At 39.0% G+C, this 23,347-nt stretch overlaps 1 protein-coding gene across 1 annotated transcript; it reads left to right on the plus strand.

The window, feature by feature from the left end:
• Window positions 1–1,450: 1,450 nt before the first annotated feature.
• EMB (embigin) lies at window positions 1,451–20,297 on the plus strand. Its single transcript, XM_066569769.1, has 9 exons — window positions 1,451–1,949; window positions 6,368–6,451; window positions 9,424–9,498; window positions 11,604–11,763; window positions 13,046–13,134; window positions 16,536–16,660; window positions 17,579–17,855; window positions 18,540–18,573; window positions 20,261–20,297. The coding sequence occupies exons 1-9, from the start codon at window positions 1,451–1,453 to the stop codon at window positions 20,295–20,297; spliced, it is 1,380 nt and encodes a 459-aa protein (XP_066425866.1).
• Window positions 20,298–23,347: the final 3,050 nt, after the last annotated feature.

Consider the following 23,347-nt stretch of genomic DNA (forward strand, 5'->3'; position numbering starts at 1 on the left):
CAGTTTTTTTCCTATTAAAAGCTGAAGATCATCTACCATTCCTAAACAGCTTTATCTGAATTGGATTCGCTGTCTGAATCCCATCCTCTGTGCATTTTAGCAGGCTGGCAGATTAACAGTCATGGGGGGCTTCAGTCTCTCCTCATAGCACATTGCATTGTGAGTACACCTGAATACACAGCCAAGGGCCTAATGAAACAGTCTTGTTCCCAGTCTTTTGTTCATTAGTTGTATTTACTGGGAGTCTTTATGAAAGAAAATTTTATTCTGAAGGTTACTGTACAGGTATTTGGAAAACATGGATGGAAGCATGAACATGTCTAGTGCTGGAAAATCAACATACAGGGCATTTACTCTGCATAAACTCTTACAGCCCTGTCAGGATGGTGAGCTAAGATGACAAAAAGGCTTTTTTGCAGCGACCTTTTTGTATCGATACAAACCTCTTACATAACTCACCCTCTGCATAAGCTGAAAAGAAGGAAGAAGCAAGAAGTACGCCATCACAGAGTTATTCTTTCAGAGAATGCCACCTTGCTGGAGTTAATTTTGCAGTACCAGAACACAGTTATTTACCAAGCAATAAACAGAAAAGCATATAAAGCACATCTCTAAATATATATACACACATATGAGTGGGCTTATTAGGTAAGCACACACACATATAGAAAAAAGTGTAAACAATTTCACTTAGCCCTAATCAAAAACCTGAGGAGCTTGCCAGAAATTGTGCTCCCCGGTCACTGTTGCACAAGGTGGGAGATTTAGAAAAAGGGATGCAAAAGATTCGCAGCTCCCATACAGTATAACCCAGCTGTCCTGGAGGCAGTGACCCTCGAAGCCGGGCTCTCCAGACGATCACCAGCCAAAGGCCAGGGGCAGACAGCTCTGCCCGAGGCAATCTTCCCCGTGCAAGCCCTCACGGAGCCGTTTGCCGCCGAGCGTTACTCCTGCCCAGGTGGTCTTGCGGCCACCGCCCCTCTGGGACAGAAACAAGTCCCGATCCTGTGTCTCCACCTGTCCCGCCAGCCTCCCGCCACCCCGGAGGTCTCCGAGGCGCCTCAGCCGCCAGGGCCTCGGTCCAATTAGCCCCCGGTCGGAGCCCCCGCCCTTCCTCCGCCACTTAAAGCGCGGCGGGGCCGCCGCGGAGCATGTTCTCACGCGAAGAGCAGCAGTTGTGGCAGCGGTTGTAGCAGCAGCGCCTTCCTGGCCGCTTTTTTTGTTTTTTTTTTTTTTTTTTTTTTTTTTTTTTTTTGTTTTTTTTTTTTTGGCCTGTTTTTTTTTTTGTCCCAGTGAATTTGGAGCAGCTTTGTTTTGCGTTTGACCCCCGTCATTGCTGTAGTAGCCGGCTCTCCCACAGAGCCGCTCTGGCCTGCTCGAGGCTTCCTCAGGTGGTGTAGCCCGCGGGGTGCGGCTCCGGGCCGAGCCAGGGGAGCGCGGCGGGGGCACCATGCCTGCCACCTTCTCCGGGCGCTGCCTGGTGCGCCTGCTGCTGCTGCTGCTGCTGCTCTGCACCAGCCTCTCAGGCGGGAACCCTGCAGGTAAATGTAAACTCTCCCCGGGCCGGGTCCCCTCCGCCCTTCGTGTCGGGAGGGCCGGAGCAGCGCCTGGGAGCAAAGGTCCTCCTTGCTCCGCAGCATCCCCCCGGCTCTCAGGGGACGTAGCGCTGCCTCGGCACGGCAGCTGCCTCTTGGCCTTGCCTGTGGGAGCGGCTGAGGCGTTTCTTTTTCTTAGCGACCCCGACCCTTCCTGGCGCCCCTGTCTCCCTCAGGAGATGGGGGTTCTTTGTCCTGGGACAGCGGGGGTCGCGCTCGCTGTCCCCCAGCACCGAAGCGGTGAGCGGCCGCAGATGGGGAGAGCCGTATCGGCGATCAGCCGTCCCGTAGCCTCAGCACCCTCTCCCTCAGTTACAGAAGGGTTTATTGGCTCGCAGGTGCAGGATTGGGAAGGTGTGGTGTTGTGTCTTGTTTCTGTCGCGTTCTTACTGAGTAAAGCGTTTAAATGAAAAAAAAAAAAACCGCTAAACAACCAACCCACCCCCGGACAGATCGATACATTACATTACTAAGGTGTCAGTGTGCCTCGTGGATTATGAGGGGTGCTCCTTGGGATTTGTTCTTGCGTTTTTAAATATAGCATTTAAAATCCATGAAGGAAGAGGAGCTTGAGCTTTCTGGGCCCCGTTCCTACTCGAGAGGCTTTCAGCAGTTCAGGAGCAGGCCAGTTCTTTCTCAGGAAATACGATCTTATGCCTAAAACTAGTGGATTTCTGTCATTTTTTTCTTATGTTTGAGGCATTGCAGATTAGTAGAAAATGATTATAGCCGTAATTACCAGATTGCTGGTGTTTGCTGTCCAGGGTGAGATTCTTGGAGTAGGGCTTGGCATGGCCAAGAGTTCTGTCCTGTGTACGTGAGCTTATACATACTTGTATGTCAACATCTATGCTGTGGCCTGAATTCATTGTGGTTTAGCTGCTTTTTCAGTGTGTGAAATACAAGCAGTTATGGTTTTTTTCTGCCTCTGGTGCACTTCCTAGTACTGAGAAGACCAGTAGTGGTCCCTAGGTGATGTTACCTTTTCTAAAATTTCTAGTAGTTTCACATAACGTGAAAGGAAACACACTTTGTACTTCTCAAGTCTTGTTTGAAATGAGTATTTAAGTATGTACATAGACAAAATCTACTTTGTAGTTCTTAAGTGTTCTTTAAAATACATGTGTATGTACACACAGAACTTGACATCATTTCCAGCAGTTTACTTAATTGAGGAGTTTTTTGAGTGTAAATGGTCTGATATTTGTAGGAATGTGTGAGTTAGCATGTTTTGCCATAAGATAGTTAGTTTTGATAGCTGTTGATGCCAAAACCCATACCTGATGCTGGTTGAAGCAGTTTTAAGTTTATGTAAAGCCATTGGTGAAATGAAATGATAGCCTCTCACGGGAAGAAACCAAATAAACAAGTGAATCAAACAGCAAAACCTTCTTTGTGTTTCCAAAAACTGCGCAAATCTACCGTCTTCCTAAAGTGGGGGTTATTGTGGTTTAGAGCAGACTTCAGAAATGAGCCACTAGCTTTAGTACTTCTCATCTGTATAGGGTGAAGGTGTTGTTTTCCAGACTTCTATTAAATGTTTTTACAGCTGTATGAACTAGATAGGGAGGCATCATACTCTGACTTCTTTGATGATTTACATGAAAAAATGGTAGTTTACTCTTTGGTTATTAACTAAATGTGTATGAAGCTAGTTGAGCACAGGAGCTCTCTACACAGCTGCAGCAAAGGGAAGTTCATGACGCATGAAGGAAGAAGAACTTAAAACTGTTTTCCAGTGAAGTCCAGAAATTGTGTTTGTTTTGGAGATGTGAGGGTGCTTCATCCAAAAGAAATGCTTACAGTAAAAGTAAGCAGAGGGAGCACTTGCACAGACAGACTGAGCTGCGGAAAGGTGAATTGCATGGTCTGCAAGCTGGTCAGGCAGATGCCCCAAAAGCCCTATTAGATTTTTATTTTGAGATAATATGTTGAAGATGATCCTTATTTTGTTATTCTTATCTTAGTCATGTAGCTGTTTAGTTACTTGTTTTGGAAAAATCTAAACTATTGCTTTTATTTTGCATTGATTTAAGGGTATTTTCCAACCAAGTGTTAGAACACTTGTTCAGAGCTTGCTGCATTGTGTGGGTTACCTTTGTGGTTGTCTTAGTGTAGTTGCAGCAAGTGCTGTCAGATTGATTTAGGACAAACAGTCCCACTACTCACTTTCATCTCTCAGTTCCTGCTCCTGAAGAATTCAAGGAGCTATGAGTATAGAACACACCTCATTCCTTACAGACTTTGCTTCCAAGTTGGGTTTTTCTGGTTTGGCCTGAGGGAGCAACTTTTATCAGGGTATTTGGGAGGCCTTAAAGTTGATTCTCTGATGTCTCTGGGGCATGAGGAGGATTCTGGTGGATGGTTTTGGATGCTACTGAATGCATGTGATCTTAAAAAGTATATTATTGATATTAAATTAAACAGTAAAATAAAGATGTTAAATTAAACCAAATTGTATTTCAGTCCTGTCTTACGCAGCTACTTTTCTGGCTGGAAGAGAGCAAGTAGATTAAGCCTGAAATTACTCTGGCAATAGTAAGCATGGTACATCAGTACTTTTTTGCCCCAAAATACCAACTGCCATATGAAGCAGAAGTAGTGTACAAAACTAAATTCATTATATCATACTCTTTCCTATTCCTTGCTGCATGAAAATCAAGGAAAAGAGACCTCTACAAGCTACCACACTATTGGTTAAATCTAGTGCAAAACTACTATAGGCTAAGGCATGCAGCCATGATTCAGTAGTTTGAGAAGTTACTCCACAGGACTTGCTTACATCATTGCCTGGCTGGATGACACTAAAGGTGCAGTGTTGGCCCATGCTGATCTTCAGTGCTATTCAGTAAGTACATATGAGAGGAAGAGAGTGGGGCAATGCTAACTCTGTTTTGTGTAGTTTGATGTGTGGACAGGTAAGGTGAAAAGATACATAAGCAGGGGTGACAAAAATAACACTACTTGACTTCTTTCACTTTCTACATCAATTAAAGGAAGAAAGCCAAGATGAGAACCCTGTTAGTATGCAAACCACATTGCAGGTTATCTGCCCTCATTGCAGAGAGATAACAGAGCTGCTGTACAGCTTGGCACTGGCACCTTCTAAATTTATCATCTTCGGGGATTTTAATTAATGTGGAGGTGATCCATGACTTAGAACATCTCAAGATGCTGCAGATAAAAAAAATTCATGGAGATCTTTCTTCAGTTGTACTATGAATATCAGAAAAATAATCGCTGTCTCTGCTCAGTACCTCTGTCAGGCAAAGAATAAGACTCAGTCTTTTTAGCATCTGGCTCATAAGCCAGCACATCATCAGAACAGATCTTTTAAGTTCTTCTCTTAACTGAAGGGCTAGGAAGGAGAATCTGGTTGTGGGACCAGTGGACTGATAAAAAAGTGGGTTGCTGTTAAGAACCACTAATGTTTAATTCTTATCATATCTTTTGACTACTGTGTTTTACTCGTAGTCCAAAGTGGTTGACGTATGAAGTATGGGCAGATTGAGACAGCAAATGGTGTAAACCAGCCATGGCTGTGATGGAGTGACTGTGTGCTGGAGGTGCCAGTGGAGGAATCTATGGGTTGGTCTATGCCTGTTGGTGCTGAAATGGGGTAGGAGTGTTAGTAATGTTCATTTGTAGGAAATGGCACAGTGCTGACTTCACCTTCTGCAGAAGGCATGTGGTTCTCAAGTTTGAATGCACTTAAAATGTGAGGCAGCTTTTCACTGTTCACTTAAGAGTTCACTTAAGACTGGATGGCCTTCCAATTCAGAATGTTCTGTGATCTGTGCGTGTTTGTTGCTATCTTGGATATCCAGAAGAGTTCATGATTCCAATTCCATCCCCCTGCCAAAGACTTTAATTACAAATGCAAGATACATGTCTTTTCCTTGTGTGGCTGAATCACTCTTTCTGAGTGCTGTGGCACTAAAATATGTCTTGGAATACCTTTGTCAGTGAAGATAGTACAAAATAAATACTAGCTTTCTCACCCAAAGGTGGGAATAAAGGAATGAGGACATGCTTCCATTCTTGTAAAACATCTAGATATCTTGATTTTCTTAAAAGAGTGACATGACTACTAACCAAGTAGTCCTTTGCCTTTTGCGTTGCTGTTCTTTTTCCAGTCAAGAACACAAAGCAGACTAGAGTCTTAAATGGTTCTTGTAAAAATTGTATTATAGGAGTAGGATCAGATTTGCAGTGGTACTGAGGAAAATTGGAAATAATTGTTAGTATGGGATGCTGAAGTTACTGTTTGATACAGATGTCTTTTTTCTTGTTTACTGTGGTGCTAGTGGAACCAAAGGAGGTATGTTCATTGCTTGTTCCTCACACTAGATTTGTAAAGGTGTAATGAAGTCTGTACTCTATTGGAAAATCTGCTAATCTGTATTAAAAGTAATTGACCAATGTCAGTGGCATAAGTGGTGTTTTAAGCCTATGAACAAAAAGGATGTGAGTACAGCTTAAAAAGTTGCTGGAACATTCTGAGGAGTGGCTTTGCCAGCTGGTAAGCTAACTGCAAGAAAATATACAGAAATTAGAGATCAAATAAATATTGCCTCAGTTCTTTAATCTTCTCTTGCCTAAAGTGAGCTAACAAAAAACAATTCTTGTGAATTTTTTCATGTGTATGCTCAGAACTTGGGGGAAAAAAGGCTGAGGTGAGGACATTCTGTTGGGATTATTTTCCTGAAGTAGCTTTTTCTAACTCAAAGTTTCTTTAAACTTTTTCTGATGTTTTGTTTTGTTTCTTTTAGATCCAGCTGTGACAACACAAGATTCCAATCAGACTCAGGTGAATTCTGTGACTAAGATGTCCGTGACTGGACATGAATCATCTGGTAATTGTCTTATTTCAGTACACTTAAAACTATAGTCCTTTTTCCTGTTGATACTTGTTTGTCATACAGAGTCAAAATTTTCACACTTAAGTCTCTTGAAATAAGATTGTGACTTTTTGGAAGAAGCAGAAGTAGATACAGCACAGGTCTTCTAAAGCCACCGCAAGAGCTTGAGTGTCGTAAGTATCTCCAGAACTGGAAAAAGCTATGCAACTACCAGTTTTGTGACCTGTTGCCCTTAGGAATATATGCCTTAAGAGCAGGCAATGACCCTGAAGGTCAGGTAGTGCCCAGCTCGTGCCACTGCAGGGAAGGTTGTGTTATAGCCTTAAGTTTTTAATATGGGAGCTCCTTATGCCTGTGTATTAGTGAAAGGTATAAAAAATACCCTTGCATCACTGTGCCTGCTAGCTTCATCTTTCTTAATTATGGCTGTGTCAAAACTGTCTGTTGTCCCTTATACATTAATTGTATTTTTAACAGGCAGCTGAGAATAAGTTCCGGGCAGGACAGGAAACCAGTGATTATTGGTTCTACTTCTTTCTCCATAAAGATCAGAGAATCAGAATTTCAGCATTGTCCCAAAGCTCATGTTGATTAGTGCAAGTCAAACATGAGCTAAATTATATTTCTATGTGAACTCAATCAATTTCTGGCAAGTTATTTCACCTACAGGTTGGGTTTATTTATGAAATAATGGTATTTATCTGGTGTTCATCTTCTGAGGTTTTTAGCACAATGTGAGAACTAGGAGTGCAATAGCTAATAGATTCAATAACTCTCTATGTACATAAACACACATATACATACATAAAATATAGAAAATGTTTCATATTGTATGACCTCATCTGAATATTATCATTTGATATGTGAATTGAGGAGGAAAGTCATTGTGAAAATCCTGTTTGTTGCAAGACACTTTAAAGGCTGTCTAGTTTTTTTCTGGCTGGATCTACCATATGAACTAGCACTGGTGACTTCTGAATGTATCATTGCGAGGGATTTCTGTGAAAATGATGTGTGTACTGGACTGACATAAACCCAGCTGATCTGTGACAACCCTGGCATGCTGTCCGAGTGTTTCTGCACACAGGCAGGCTAAGATCTGCCAGAACTTTTCAGCCTTGATGTTATTTCCTGGGTAAACACTTGGACTAGTTTACTTCTCCATGGGGCAGAGATCAAGGCTTGTTTTGTTCATGTCTAGAGCCAGCAGGACTATTGTCTACTGCTAAAGACAGCTTTGATTTCTCTGCTTAAAAGGCCATTTTGTACTATCAGTTAAGACTGACAACAACCTACTGTTAACAACGCCAAATGAAATAGCCTGAAGTTCTGTTCTTCCATACAAAACACCTTAATATACAGGTTTATTTTTACTTAAACTGATTGAAGCTTGAGGGAAAGTATGAAAACGCAGGTGGAACGAGCCAGGAGAAGGGTGATTACCAGTGGCACAGAATTCCTTGTGCTGTGAACTTGAGAGAATGTTTTCTGAAACTGGCCAACAACTTGAAAAGGCAGGTGTACCTCTGCTTATACCTTTAGATGCAAATCACTAGCAGGGGCCTCCTTCAGCACAGCCAGATCCTCTCAGCTGTAGCTCAGAGGCATGCATTTAAGATCTGTACCTGAGAGTTCACTATTTTATGCAAGGGAAGAAAAGGATTCATTCTGATGAGAAGTAGGCTTTTAGAGATGCTTTTTCAACTTTATAGTGGTCAATTTTGCCACCCAATGCATCTCTCAGTGGGAAGGCTAAAAGTGTAGCCCAGTTCCTCTATCTTCTCAATTGTGATTAGGAATCTTTTCAATCCATGAACAGCACATGTAATCAAGCCCCTTTCCTTCTATGAAAACCAGAATAATTTTCTCTTACAATGCTGTGTGACTAGGCAGAATCAGTCTCTAACTACTGTTCATATATTTCTGCAATGCATTAGGAAATATTTGACAATACTTTCCAAGCATGTAAAAGCATGTGTGGCATAAAGAATTTAATGTATCTTTGAGGTGGTTGTGAAATCTATTTCTTTCTTTTCATCACCTTACTTAAAAGAAGATTATTGTAGCTGGGCTACATCTGTTAGAGCTGCAGCTTATTAATTTGCTTTCTTTCTGTGTTCTTGAAATGCACGAGAACAAGTGATAGGAACAGACTGTGCTTAGAGTTGCTTTATCAAGCTTTGTAGATCTTTATAAAAGATCTCATACTCTCTGAAGGGTGTGTGATCCACAGCCTCATCAAAAAGGAAGTTTGGTGACCATACACCTTGTACATGTAGGTTTTCCTAACAAAAGGAGAAGAATATCATTAGGTCAGCCATATGATGGTTAATTTTGGTATTCTTTCTTTGTAGAAGGGCATTGCCTTCTATATGAGAAGTTTTGAGAAGCAGTGACAGTCATGACCATTTTGTAGTTGACCACAAGGTGTTCTTGCCTCTGAATTCATTAATTAGCACTTAGATTAGATTGTCTACCTCTAACTTCCTGGCTGTGTTAGATTGTAGAAGCTTTGGGAATGGCAGCATTCTGTTGTTCTGGGCTTTTTTTGTTGAGTGAGTTGTGTTGGTTGGTTGGCTTGGGTTTTTAAAATTTTTATAAAGCTTATTACTTTTTCAAGAACTGTTCAAACGTTGATGTAGTCCTGTATGTAAGCTATAGGTGACTTTTTGAGTCAAGCTGTAAAACAGCAATGACATTTTAGATCCTGACATTCACAACTGCAACATTATAATAAAGCTAGAAACCTTTATCTAACAGCATAATTGCTATAACAGCAACCCCACAGCCCTGGCTGCTAAGACAGGTTTATAAAGGGATGGCCACAGTAGTCAGCACTTGACAAGGTCTGTTTTCTCCTTTCAAGGTTGTTATAACTAATGATTACCAAACCATATTGTGTGCTTGTGTCATTATTTATTTAGGATAACTTAACTTTGTTTCCACCCAAATCTTGTTACGTCCAGATGCTGTCACGCAAGAGCTCAAGCCAGGAAACAAGCTGAGCACTGATCTCTCAGAGTATGTGATAGTCCTACCTGGTGAGTCTGTAACTTTTTGTCTTCCAGTTATTTTCTACTGAATGTGAGTACACACAAACTTTCACATGAGTTGTAGAAGCATCTAGAATGGCAAGTTCTTGATAAAGTGAAAATGTTCACAATGAGCATGTAATGGGCCCAGTGAAAGGTAAGTACATTTATGTTACTATTAATTTCTCTGTTCTGGTAATAACTATTTTGCAGTGGAAAATTAGATTCCTACTTTTATTAAAACTAAAATTAATTCATAACTCTTCCACCAAATCAATTGAAACAATAGTTTTTTTGCACTAGTGAATCCACTTGGAGAGACCACGTAAAACGAGAGTACTTGCTGAACAGCAGGTGGTACCTTAGCAACATTGCCGGAGTTGAAGTGGGAAGAGCAGCAAAAGTAAACCTGTTCCTAAAGTACATATGAAGTTCCCAGTTGGCAAACAATAGTCTAGAATTAATTTCTTGGATAGCTGAAGAAACTGATCTAACTGAAGTATCTCTGGGAGATTTGCAAAGTACTAGTGTGATATTTTAAGGATGTAATTTTGCAGCATTTATGCTGTATTTTCTTCTAGCAGGAAACTTAAAGTACTATCTGTTACCTGTTCTTGTATCTGCACTCTTAGTACAGGGATGCCCCAGGCATCAGTCTTGCTATTAGTTGATCTTTAACATCATCTGTTTCTATGTTTCGTTCATTCACATTTTAAAATTATTTCATAAGGGACAGATAGTGTTTTCAGCTTGTGTAACTAGGCTGACTGTGAAACCTCTGCTGCTGTGGAACCAATTCCAGTTGTAAAATACCAATCATAAACAACCTCAACAAGCTGAGTTATGCTTGGCTCATATTTATTCAGCCTAATTGCCCTAATAAATGAGTTTCAGTGATTGATGTTGCTCTGCAATGGAAGACTGAGGTGTTGCACTTCTAAGTTTATCTCCAGTTCAACAGATTTGAATGATTTTGGCTGGGACTTGCAGTTCTGAATATGCTGTTCTTTAGGTTGTACATGTCTCTGCCAGACCTATTAAGGTTCACTTACTCTGGATCTCGTGCTATCACTCCAGTGAGACTTGGCTGCTGCATATGTATGACTTTCTTTACTAGGTCAGTGAGCTGTACCTTAAAACTTCATTTTCTCCTGGAAGGAATGTCAGCTGTGCAATGCACCTATAGTTTTTTGACCACTACTTTGACCACCACTAGTTTTGAATACTACAGGGTATGTCTAGAATTGAAGTGAGGCATGCATACATTTTCTTGGAGTATTTAGATGACAAACCACACTTCTATCCAGAAGGCATGAATGAAAAGGCCAGTTATGAAAAAGAAAGGCAGTACTAATGGGTAAAACATACAAAGTGTTCTCTTATAGGAGGCTGTTTCTATGGATCAGAGAAATATTTGCTGTTGATAGTTTATTTTATGCTTATGAACCTATACTCATAAAAAGCAAAAAACTGACAGATTTTTCTATTGTACTGTAATATTTTCCTACTGTGATTCCACTCGCTTGCCAGGAAGGCAAAGGTGGCCCTAAATGGGTTTGAAGAGGATTTGATGTCAGCTTGGGTAACTATAGGCATGAAAGGTCTGATCCAACTGCATTAAGGTTGCAGATTTTATCAATAGCTTCCCCAGCAATAGGATATACCTGTGATCTCACAGTATCATAAAAATCTGCAACTGGCTAAGATCCAAATAGTTACTGATACTTACGTCTTACTCTTCTTGACATTAATATAATTTTATATATATATATTAAATACTTAATATTTTTGGTTTGGATTAAATCATGTAAAAGCTTAAGTCTATCTTGCTCTCAGTTAAATGAGTACTTATGCTTCTATATTAGAGCCCTCTAGGAAGTTTACCTACAAATTTGGAGTGTGTTATTTTGTAAAGGGATATGTATTTTAACTCAGTTATTAGTTATAAAAATTGCTGTGAAACTCTGATTTTGCAGGGGCTTTTTTGCCCTGGAGGGTATAAAGAGCACCTGTGTCCACCTCTAATCCTGCATATGTAAATGCAGTCTCTAAAGTTCCTTTACCTAGAATGAGGAAATGTATTTTTTCATTAAATGTTTTTAAACTTCTTATAGGTGCATCTGAAAAAAATATCTCTTTGGCCAGTCCAACTCAAGTTGATCTTACATGCAAATTAGATGAGAATTCCAATTTGAAAAATCCTGAAGTGACATGGAAAAAGGGAAGTGAAACAATCAGTCACACCAGTAAAACTCCGAACAGCTGGACCATCCAGTAAGTACCGTTCTTTACATTGTGATTTGCAGATTCTAATGAGTTACCATCTTACCTACAGTGCCTAATACTAGTAACATGTATATTAGGAAAGGGAAAAATGCAGAGGTCAATCAAAAATGCAGAGAATGATCTCCTGTCAGAAAGGAGAAGGGCTGCAGGCACCTCAAGCCTGGAAGATGAGCTCCTATTTTTCTTCTAGTGCACATAATTTGTTTTTAAAAAAGAACATAGAATAATGAAGCAGTTCCTTAAAGTCTAGTAAGTCTGTTCAGTAAGTGAAATAATAATCAGTCTGAGATCAAAATATTTTAGCAATTTCTCTTTCCTCTCCCTCATTTTCCACATGCTCTTTTCCCACCTCATTGCTACTTTGCAAGAGTCTGGGAGGCATCAGTGGTCATTTTCTTTCCTTCATAGGTAACAAGAGGTAGAAGTGAGATTTCCAGTAAAGATATTTTTAAGGTTTTCTTAAGTTGTTCAGACCTCTACAGAAACTCAAAAATATGTTGTTGTTCCTTAAGTCGTTCAGACCTCTGCAGAAACTCAGAAATATAGAAACCTTTCTATAATCAATACAATTTATTGTTCTTTAGAATTAGTCCAATTACACATTTTAACTGACTGGTCTCCATTTGATTTCTGTATAGCTTTAAGAGCAGTAATGCTTAGATAAAATTTCTTTTAATCTATTATTGTCTATTAGTTATCTATTATAATCTATTATCTATCTTCATCTATTGTTATCTATTTATTCTTTTTCTGTAGAAAGTATGATAATATAACTGTCACTTTCTTGATAGTCCATATACACAGACACATAAATCTTTTTCAAAGCGACAGTAAAATGTATAGCTTGCCAGTGGAGAAGATGCTAGACTTCATTAGATGAAAGCTCTTTAAACCTATTTATTTAGTGTTGAAAAGATTGCTTAAATGGTTTGTTCTTCCTGAAGCCCAGATAGACATGGGTTCACCATGGAACTAAGAAGCATATCCTAACTCAGTAATTTGTAGATAATGCTGCTTAAAGGTGTCCTTCTGTCAGCATGAAGGGTGAAAATGTTGTTTATGATCCAAAGTGTGCTTGTGCTCTTCTATTCTCTTAAAAACATCACACCATTTCTGCATTGCATTAAACCTGAATCCTAGTGTCTCAGTGGTAGTATCTTCTCTGCTCCATTACTAATTCTTACTGTTTTCTCTGGAATGTTAATTAGCAGTCACTTGTAGTGCAACAAAAATTTGTGTGTTTTTTTGTTTGTTTTTTTTTGTTGTTAAGAGTGACCATCTCAGGGAGCAGCGAGCTGGGAAGTTACACTTGTTTTCTGAAGGCTGAAAAAGAAATCAGTGCTACGTTTCATTTGCATGGTAATTAAATTGATTTGTGTTTATTTAACATTTTTGTTCAGCTGACTACTGCAAAGCTGTATTAATATTCTTTCTGGACAGTATGGAAATTGCAACGTAATTTGATAAGTAATGGCTAATACATTGAGGCTAAGTGAGAATAACTATCGAAGTAATTTCTCTAGCATAGATTGAAGAATTTTGAGCCAAAAACTAAAAGCCTTTAAAAAAATTCTAATAATCAAAAGAGCATACAAGTCTATTTTTTACCCTTCTTGACTAACGGGTTTCCCCTTCCCTCTCCAGATGTGAATGCACTTGAGTTTCTGGGGCATGAGATTACAGGATGGTGTCTCAGATAAATTTCTTCAAAAAGAGCCAATAATTTGAAATTTGAGTCTGAGGTTAGGTGTTAAAAGTGAAGCAGTGATTGGTAAAATGGAGGCAGGATTTTTAAAATTTTATTTGTATTTCTGAAACACTACATTATTGCTTTAGTGCTTTTATTCTGTAATACTATAAGAATAGTACTTAGATGAACAATAAGCGTACTTCATTGAATAGTATGAGTGCCCTTCTTTCTGTTTTTTTTTTTCTCCAATAATGTTACCCTGGAACTAGTAGGTGAAATTCAGATGCATGAAGATATGTGGAAATGATAATACAAGCTGCTGAGCTTATGAATATCTCTAATGGGAGTTAATACTTTCTCTATTCCTACCATCCATATTTTGCAAAGAGCAAGGCAAGCATCTGTAAAGGTGGATATAGAGACATTTTCCATAAACAGGCTCTGAGAAAACCTAGCTATTTAAATCATTACCTAACCTTAGCTAAATTAAGCAGTGGGTCTCCCTAATTATGAAGCTGCAAGCTGCCTTTGTTCAGTGGGATATCCAGTAATAGGACTTGAGGAAACTCACGTGGGTTCAAATATCAGACATTGATACCTGCTTTCAGACCTTCAGCCAGGAGAGACGATATTGCAGTGCTGAATAAGGACAAGGTTGTAGTTTATTCAGGCCTTTTAATCTCTAAAAAATAATTATGTGTTTTTCTTGTCAGCATGTGGGTAAGGTTTAGTCAAATAGCTAACCAAGTCAATGTAGATGGAAAAAAGTCAAAGGAGAATTTTTTACAGAAATTTTTTTTTAAAGTACACGATAACTATTACAGTAAGGGCAGCAATGACTCAATCGGAAAGTCATCTTTTCCAGAACAGTGCATAGGACTGGTTGATTTATTATAAGAAGATGAGAGAATTGCTGCCTGATGGTTGAATGCTGCCACTTCTGATGCCATAAAACGTACTGGCTTAATGCTTTCAAGATCAAGGCAAGAGTGAAGGAAATGGGAAAGAGAAGTCCTTGAATCTTCCAGTCAATAATGCAGGGAGAACAATTTTCAAACTGAAAGATGAGTAATGTGTTGGTATAGACTCAGTGGCTTAAGTCATCACTGTTGTAACTAACTGCAATATCTTTTCCACAAGGCAGTCAGGGATTTGCATGTGTTGCCTCTCCTTCCCCCCCGATTCCTGGCCTGGCATAACCCCTCAGATTTTGAGGAGTTTTTTTACTCAGGTTTGCAGAAAATAATGAGATATTTACAGAAAGTTCAAGTTAATGAACACAGAGGATATTAATGGGTGTTACAAAATATTGTGAAGTACTGCTAGCATCTAAAGGGTAGAATAGATTAAATTATTTGCCATTTGTTCATCCTTAAAGCAGCACTTGAGGTATGGGCACCATGAAATAGCTCTGTTTTTTAACACTGTGTGGATATCTGATTTGTGTACGTGCTGGTGCTGACACCTGTATGTTTGTTTCTTCAAAAGTTGGCTTTGTGTGTGCAGCAGAAGTATTTTGTCATGAAATTTGGTGTGTAATCTACTTGCAAAAATACCTGTCACAAGCCTTGCATGCATTCAGGGATTAGCTGTTACAGAGCCAGATCCCAGAATTTGAAATGTATATTCATATCCTTAATCATGGCTAATGTGGTCACATATGTTGCTGGCATGCTTACAGCTGACCTTGGTCACTCAGCAGTGTGGCTAAATCTCTTTGACTGCCACGTAAGGTTGTTGTGCTGGCTATACAGGGTTTTTTTATCCTGACCTTCTACTCTAAATTGCAAGGGAGATTGCAGCAGTAATTAGTGAGGTCATCCCTTTTAATGGCAGCAGAGAAGATACACTGCCAGTACTCTTTAAAATTAGAGTGTTTAATGATTAAAATATACACATTGAGAGAACTTCACTAGTCAAGAGTATTGATGTATGATGCAGCAAATTCTGAGACTGAAAACAGTGTTCTTATTAACAAATTGGTTTCATAGCTATTTCTGTATAGGAAACATAAGTTTGAATACACATGAGAAGCAGACTTCTTTGGGAAAAAATAATTTGTGTTCACCAGTCAAGAAGGGGTGAGGACGAGAAAAATCTTAGCTTGTATCAAATTGTTAATCATAACTGCCGAAAGCTAATACTTGGCCTATTTAGTCTAGTGTGATCCATAAAATCTGAAGTATGTACTGGATCTGTACTTAAAAAGTACAGGAAAAGAAACTTGAAGTAAAATTTCAAATGAGTGGATCTGTGGAAGGCCTGTTGGTAAACGTCCTAATGAAGAGGGGAAGGAAGTGGAAATAGATACTTCAGTATAATGCATTTGCTAAGCTCTTAACAGTATCTGTAGGAAGTCTTAATATATTCAGTAGCCTTTCTGGGCACATGCTTTTGGAAGTTTGTGGGGCACAAGCAGTGACAATGGCTAGGACAAGTAGCTCAAAGTTAGACTGATGTCTTGTTTCTTGTTGACTGTATTCTGTCCTCAGTAAGATTGGACCAAAAGTCCTTTTTATTGGCATGCACCCAAAAGTCATTGCTTCAGCTCAGAAAATATTTAACTACAGATCTCTATAAATCTGCATTTTTTTTCTCAGTTACAGAAACATTCTCTGTATGTACAACTTGTCAGATACCATTATGTAGTCTAATTGTGGCTGAAATAGACTTCTAGCAGTTTCTGCAGAAAGAGTGAAATTGCAGGAAAATTATACATTTGTTTCTAGTGTACTAGAACTGAAGCATGTTGCTTGCAGCTGCCAAGGAAGGGAAAGAGGAAATGGGCAAGAGTAGAAATCACAGTCTTATTTTTTTTTTCACTTGACATTTGGTATTAATTGGCAACTTCACAAGATCACACAGCAACTGAAAACAGGATTCTACTTGTTTTCTGCATGGATGCCATATCTGCCCAAAATAACTTCTCATGTCATAAATGATAGAATCATGAGGGCTTTAAGTAGAAAATGTGAATGGAGTACTGTAAATGAATACCTAAATATATTCTTTGTAATACTAATGAAAATCTGTATCTCTCACTTGGATTTTTTTTTCTCCTTATTCTTAGTACCACCCATTGATGGAAGAGAAAAACCCATAATCACTTATATAGGAGATACAGGTGTAATGGTTTGTAAAACTGAGTATCATGCCAAGGGTTGGAGCTGGTATATGACCAATGGAACCGAGCTGGTAAGATCTCCCTCTGTTGGGCAAGCAAAACAGAAAAAAAAATGTACAGCTACTTCATGCTTCACTGCAAGCTCTACAAATTCCATTTCCATTAACTTTAGCAGAAATCTTTATGGAAATGGAAAAAAAAAATCTGTAATATTTGCAAGTATTCATTGTTACAGAGCTGTGGTTTTTTGATCTGGTTTGTATGTTTCTTTTTGAAAAAGGCCCTGCCATACTCCCAAATAAGGTGAGTCTTGAGAGACTTGTTTTTACTGTATTTATACTAGTTGTACTACTCAAATCTTGCTACTGGATCCAAAAATAATCTTACAGCAGGACATGTAAGATGTTGTAGGACCCTTTACTTCCTCCACGTACAAGTAATTCTATTTCTTCACCTTATGACCTATCTAGAAAGCACAGCTTCCTAAAACACTTTCTTTTAGCCCTCTTCTGAGGCCAGCACTGTCAACTCAGAGAAGGTGAAGAGATCTGTCTCCTTAATATGGCTGGAGACTAGCACTGACCTTTTTAAGAGTATCAGTATATTTCCTGGTGAAGGAGAGCTCTCTCTTCCTGAAAGTGCATGTTTTGTGCTGTGGTGAAACCCATGCATTAGATCTGGCAGCCAAGGATGCCTTTGTCATTGGAGAGTCAATAGAGCCAAAGGTGCCTTTTATCTCATCTTAAATAAACTAAAACAGGTCAGACAGTTTGCCCACTGAAACTTTGTATTTTCTTCCAGTGAGTTTAGAAGGAATTAGGGCGTCCAGCTAAAATAAACCCTTCCCTTTAATGTGGGGTAATTGTGCTTCATGAATGCCTTTTGTTCCTAACTCATTGCATGTATCTATACAGAACTGAATGTTGATGATACTGTTTGATTAAATACCTCCTCATTACATTATTAAGACTTGCAATGTATTTTTTTAGGTTTCTGTTGATAAGATTTTGCCTGCGGACAAGTATGAAATTCTGACCCCATCTGCCAGTACAAGCCGCTTGGAGATACACAGGCTCACTGCGGCAGATTCTGGCGTATATTGGTGTGAAGCTGCTTTTGAATTAGGGCCCAGTAAGGCGAGGTTTAAAGTTAAAGTTCTGTCCATCGCAGAACCTCTAAAACCCTTTATAGCAGTTGTGGCTGAAGTTGCTATTCTTGTAACTACCATTGGCCTCTACGAGGTGTATTCAAAAAGGAAGGCAAAAGGTAAGTTTTGGTGGGGGAGTTTTTGGTTGGTCGGTTTGGGTTTTTTAAATTCATTTCTAGCTTTCTGTTGAAATTACAGCCAAAGGTAGAAAAGTAAGACCTATAGTGCAGCATATATGAAGTTAAGTCATTTTCACATCTGTATTGCTGAAAATGCTTTCATCTAAAACACTGCAATTAAAAGAGCTTTCACTAAGCAATACTTATCCATAATAGTTTTGATGGTCCTGGGTTTTTTTTTCCCTTACAATACAAGAGAATTTTGAGGCTGTAATTTTTGGGAGAATACTTAGAAATGTAATCAATTCTTGGTAGCCTTGATGGGAGAAGTTGCTTTAAAGACATTTAGGAAGAAGGAGAAATGCATCGGTCTAATAATACAGACATAAATGCATGTTACCTATATTTTGAAATACAGAAATGTATAAACCTATATATATATAAAAGATGATTTGTTTTAAAATCAGACTAATAGAACCTTATCAGAATAAGCTTTTTCACTACCTTGGAGGTGATTCCCTTGAATAGATAAACAAGGTAATTTGAAATAAATATTTAAGAAAACTAACAAAATAAAAAAATAACATCTTGTTCTGATTAAACAGTTACTAAATGTACTAAACAAGAAATGTTTTATTGTTTATTAAATGGATACTTCTATATAGTGCTTCTTTTGTTCTGCAGGAGGTGAAAAAGAGTTTGACCAAATTGAGCAACTGTAAGCAAAAAAGTTCCTATACTATAGTTCAATATTTATTCTTATGTGTATTTGTGTTGTACAAAATTACATGTTGTTGTTGATCCCATTGGCAAGGGGGATGGTGGTCAATGTGAAAGAAGGATTTATTCTTTTCCTTAAGAATTCCTAATTCCAGAGTGAGCAGAACACTTATTTTCTACCTGGAAGTTGATTCTGAAATTACTTTTTTTTGGGTGGTGTTTTTTTGTTTCTTTGTTTTGTGTTGGTTTTGGATTTTTGTTGTTTCTTTTTGTGAGAGCACTATGTGTCCTCATTATAAGCTCATTATAGAAGACTATAACTGCAAGGAAATAATTTCCAGGTGAAAGTGTATCAGAAGTGGCCCTGGTTTTGGTGGGTTTTTTTGGGGTTTTTTTTGTTGTTGTTTTGTTTTTTGTTTTGGCAGTTTTTTTCTTCCCCAAAGTAGTGTATTTGTCCATGTTAACATACATTTTTCTACTTTGCACGTGGTCAAAGCCCTGATTCTCATATCTAAGCCTGTAGTTGCTGGCATCTTGGGAGCTGGCATGCTTGGCTATTTTGGGGGCTAATTCCAACCTCTCAGGTCATTCACACTGTGGTGGTAGCTTGGGCTTCCTGGGCTGCGCTGCTGCAACCAAAGGAGCAGGTGTAGGCACTTCTGTTGCTGTTCTGCAGTTCCAGGGTCTGTGCTCCCATGCTGGCTCCCCTGTCCTTAGGATTATGTATTTCTTGGGGCTTGCTTGCTTAAGTGCGCTATACTTGTCTCTCTGCCTGTCCCCTGAAGCCTGGTTCCCTTATTTAACCTGTTTACCTCTTAAAAGAGGAAAGTTGCCCAACAGGTCATTTTAGATGTGTCCAGTCTACTCTAGTTTTGTCATCTTGCTCCCTTTTCTCCATGTGTTTGTCTCCCCTTCTGACCCTTTCATCTCTTTCCTGCTTTGAGTTTTTTTTTTTTGCAACGATCTTTGTTTTTCTGTGTTGTATTCACTTTCTCATTCCTTTTTTAAGTGCTGAAAATATATTTTGGTTATTTTCCACTCATCTGAACAGACTTAAAGCTCTAATTAAATTACAATATAAAGTGGGAGTATGTCTTGGGAATATAGTATTATATTATACTGCTGAATGTTTGGGTATATGTCTTGAGTTGAAAATTGAAAATTTGTCTTTATTGCACAGCCTGCTTCTCATAAACATGCTGAAAATACTAGGATGGTAACACAGACTAGTTCACTAAAATAATGTTTTTTCAATGTGGGATGTAGTTCTCTACAGCTGCTTAATCTTTATTGTGTAATTCTCATATAAACACATATGAGGAAAATTTATTTAACTATGTACTTCCCTTACTCAAGAATTGAAAGCTATTTCAACTATGGCTGTTTAGAAGATGGATTTGTGTACCAGAGAGTGGCTCCAAAGGAACACGTCTGGTCTGTTTTGTCATGGGATGACTAATACAGCTGTATTTGGTTGATGAGGCTATAATTAAATGTCACATCCAGCAGTGTATTTAAGTGGGAGCCTAGTGAATCACAAACTTTTTTTTAGCAAGAGAACTTTTAATTCAAGTCTCTTTTGTGATGCACAGCATAATAGCTAGTTGCAGTTGTTCTAGAAGGAGACTGGGAATGATTGTGCTGTCTTACTGTTCAGTTTTGGAATTCACCCTTTTTTCTTGTAGTAAATCAGACGACAACGTAACTGAGAAAGGCAAGTAGTTCTATGCAGAAAGGGAAGGTTCCTTTAAAGGTAAGTAAGAGATGAGAAACCAGAGTTTACTTTTCTCTTGAGCAGCCTAATTCTAGGACAAAGAAGTCCACTTTGCCATCCCAGTCCTTTTTTTTAATGCGGGAGCAGCATAGTAATTAAATCATTGCTTAGGTGAAGTAAGAAACAGTTGTATAAGAAATAAGTCCAAATCATTTTAACTCAATTGTGTTGTCATTGTCATTGTGATTTACTAGCTCTGTTAGCCCATGCAGTCTTTAAAATGGGATGCAGGTTAACCTGCTTGACCTGATCATGAATGCCAGGGTAGGTGCTGAAATGCCTAAGAGGTACTGCTGTATTCAAAATCCCACTTTTCCAGATGTATTTTGGGTGTTGAGCGGGTTTATGAAGGAAGGGTCCTCTGTAATAGCACGTGCCAAATATGAAAGTTCTGGAGAGATCTAGAGGAGTCTGGGAAGGAAGACTGGGCTTAATAGATAGTGATTGAAAGGGCTAGTTGTAGAATAAGGAACCAGCCTGTGAGTTGTAGTACAACTACAAGCTGTAGTTGCAGAATAAGGAGCCAGCCTGTGAGTACATTGCATCACGTGCACTGGACAAACCCTCATTGCTGGCAGCAGGTGCAACCCCAGGACAGGATTGGCCGTGAGCGTGACAGTAAATAAAACAGGGACAAGTACAACTAGAGTGCTCAAAAATCAAAGTTTAATAAAGGAAAAATAAAAGGCCTGCTAACAATAAATGCACAGCAAAAACATAAGCTGTACGCTGTAGGGAGCTACTTCAGAAGACCATAAAATGAGGCAAGCACAAATATAGAGGGCAGGGAACCAATGAATAAAGAGAAACATAAACCATACCTTATATAGAACACAAGACTAACCAATCAGAAAGCAAGCTTCATAATATAACCTTATATGGAATAACTTAATCTGCATAATTGCTCCCATCATTCCTTTCCTCTCACCTTAACTTAAGGGGGATTCCCAGAGCCTATGATGTACCCTTCTAGGGCATGGCCCTGGTAGGCTCACAGGCCTCCAATGTGTAGTGCTATGAAAGCTATATAATGAATTTCCTGATTCTCTGCCCTCTTCACAGTCTGATCATAGGCTGTTTCTACTTCCACCATCTGGAAGTGCTTGTCAGAGCAGTCTGTCAGTTGAGGAGCAGTCCTACACACACTTGTTTCTCTTCTGTATCTGGCACCTCAACCTCTGATCTATAGAAGAGAGGTGTGAATGACTTTGCAGTCATGTGGCTGCTGGTTCATCCTTACCAGAAGCCATCTACCTGAGTAAAGATTGTTGCCCTACCAAAGAACAGAAGGAAACATGTCAGGTAGAGCTCACATAAAAAGAGTTACAGCTCAGAAAATTATCCAGAACAAATGATTTCCTAGATTATATGGTCTCTGTTCCTCTTAGGTTTAATCCCAGCTGGCAGCTTAACCCCATGCAGCCACTTGCCTTTACTCTCTGGTGGGATGGGGGGAAGACTCGGATTAGTAAAAATGGATGAGCTTAGGGGCTGAGATACAGACAGCTTGACAGAAGAAAACAAAAGCTGAATGCAGAAACAAAAGAAAGAATTCATTCACTCTTTCTTATGGGCAGGCAGGTGTTCATCTGTCTCCAGAAAAGAAGGGCTTCATCATGTTTGAGCATGTGTAATAGCTGCTTGGGTTAATCAGGAATACTAGTGCCGTGGCTCAGAATGTGTGTCCCTTCCCCATTTCTCTCTCTTCCCCCAACTTTACCTACTGAGCATAATGCCCTATGGCATGGAGAATCCCTTTGGTCAGCTGGGGCAGGTGCTCTGGCTGTGTCACTTCCCAACTCCTTGTATTCCCCAGCCTCCTTGCTGGTGAGGGAGAGGACAAGGCCTTGTGACAGTGTAAGCACCTAAGAGCAATACCTAAAACATAACTCTGCTATCAACACTGTTTCCAGCACAAATCCAAACCTAGCCCTATAGCATGTGCTGTGAAAAAAATTATTCCAGTCAAAACCAGCACACAAGAATTTCTCTTATGTTGGAATTTGAGGTTCTATTCTTACAAAGTTCTTTTGACACATAGCAGTGAGTCAATAAATAAGGGTTCTTCTCTGAGAATCACCTGCTTTGTCTTCATATACAGTGTCAAAAGTTTTAATGTCTTTAAATGATAAATTCCAGTTGCTCTCTATAACTCCTTGAAAATAGGTTGTAGCAAGGTGGGGATGACTCTGTTCGTTCAAGTAACAAGTGGTGGTACAGGAGGAAATACCAAGTTGTATCAGGGGAGGTTTAGTTTGGTATTAGGAAAGCTTTATTCACTGACAGGGTGGTCAGGCACATGAACAGGTTGCCCAGGGAAGTGATGGAATCCTCAACCATGCTCAGAAGGTGTGTGGATGTGGCACTTGGGTTTCTGGATTTCTGCTAGATATGGTGGTGCTGACTTAATGGTTGGACTTGATGTCGTAGAGGTCTTTTCTAACCTAAACAATTCTGCAGTGGTCCATTGGAAAAAAATGGATGTATTGATTAGAATTAAGTTTATTTTCAAACAATATGGGAAAATGCTAAGCAGCAAAATAACAGAATTTCTATTATAATGAAATGTGTTTATTCTTATTTATTGTAGGAGATTTAAGCCAATAGAAGTGGAAATCATCACAAAGCTACAGAAGATGTATGCAGCTACTTAAACATTCACTATATTTTGAAGTAAAATCCTCTACATTTGAGAAACAAGATATTTTTAAAATAGCTCTGAAACTACTCATTTTATACTGATGATAATATGATATATTGTATTTAGATGTTTATCTGTAAAATTTTACTACTAGCAGGGAGTTTTTTATGTGATTAGGCTTGCTGTTGGTTTACGGTTGATCTGTTTGATTTTTATCTCCCAAATTGGAGCTAGTATTGTATTCACTGAAAAAAATGGTTAATATAGAGTGGGCATATTATCTGAATGTTATAAAACTGGATATGTACAATCAAAAAAGTACTTCCACCAAAGAAAATGCCTTTTACTAGCTGATGA

The sequence above is a fragment of the Molothrus aeneus genome, chromosome Z (assembly GCF_037042795.1).
Source record: "Molothrus aeneus isolate 106 chromosome Z, BPBGC_Maene_1.0, whole genome shotgun sequence".
Lineage (NCBI taxonomy): Eukaryota > Metazoa > Chordata > Aves > Passeriformes > Icteridae > Molothrus > Molothrus aeneus.

Excerpts from the sequence above, each read along its gene's own strand:
- EMB (XM_066569769.1), top strand. The coding sequence starts at position 1,451 with ATGCCTGCCACCTTCTCCGGGCGCTGCCTGGTGCGCCTGCTGCTGCTG. Across the intron at positions 6,452-9,423 it reads GACTGGACATGAATCATCTG|ATGCTGTCACGCAAGAGCTC; the intron begins GTAATTGTCTTA and ends TGTTACGTCCAG. Across the intron at positions 16,661-17,578 it reads TGACCAATGGAACCGAGCTG|GTTTCTGTTGATAAGATTTT; the intron begins GTAAGATCTCCC and ends GTATTTTTTTAG.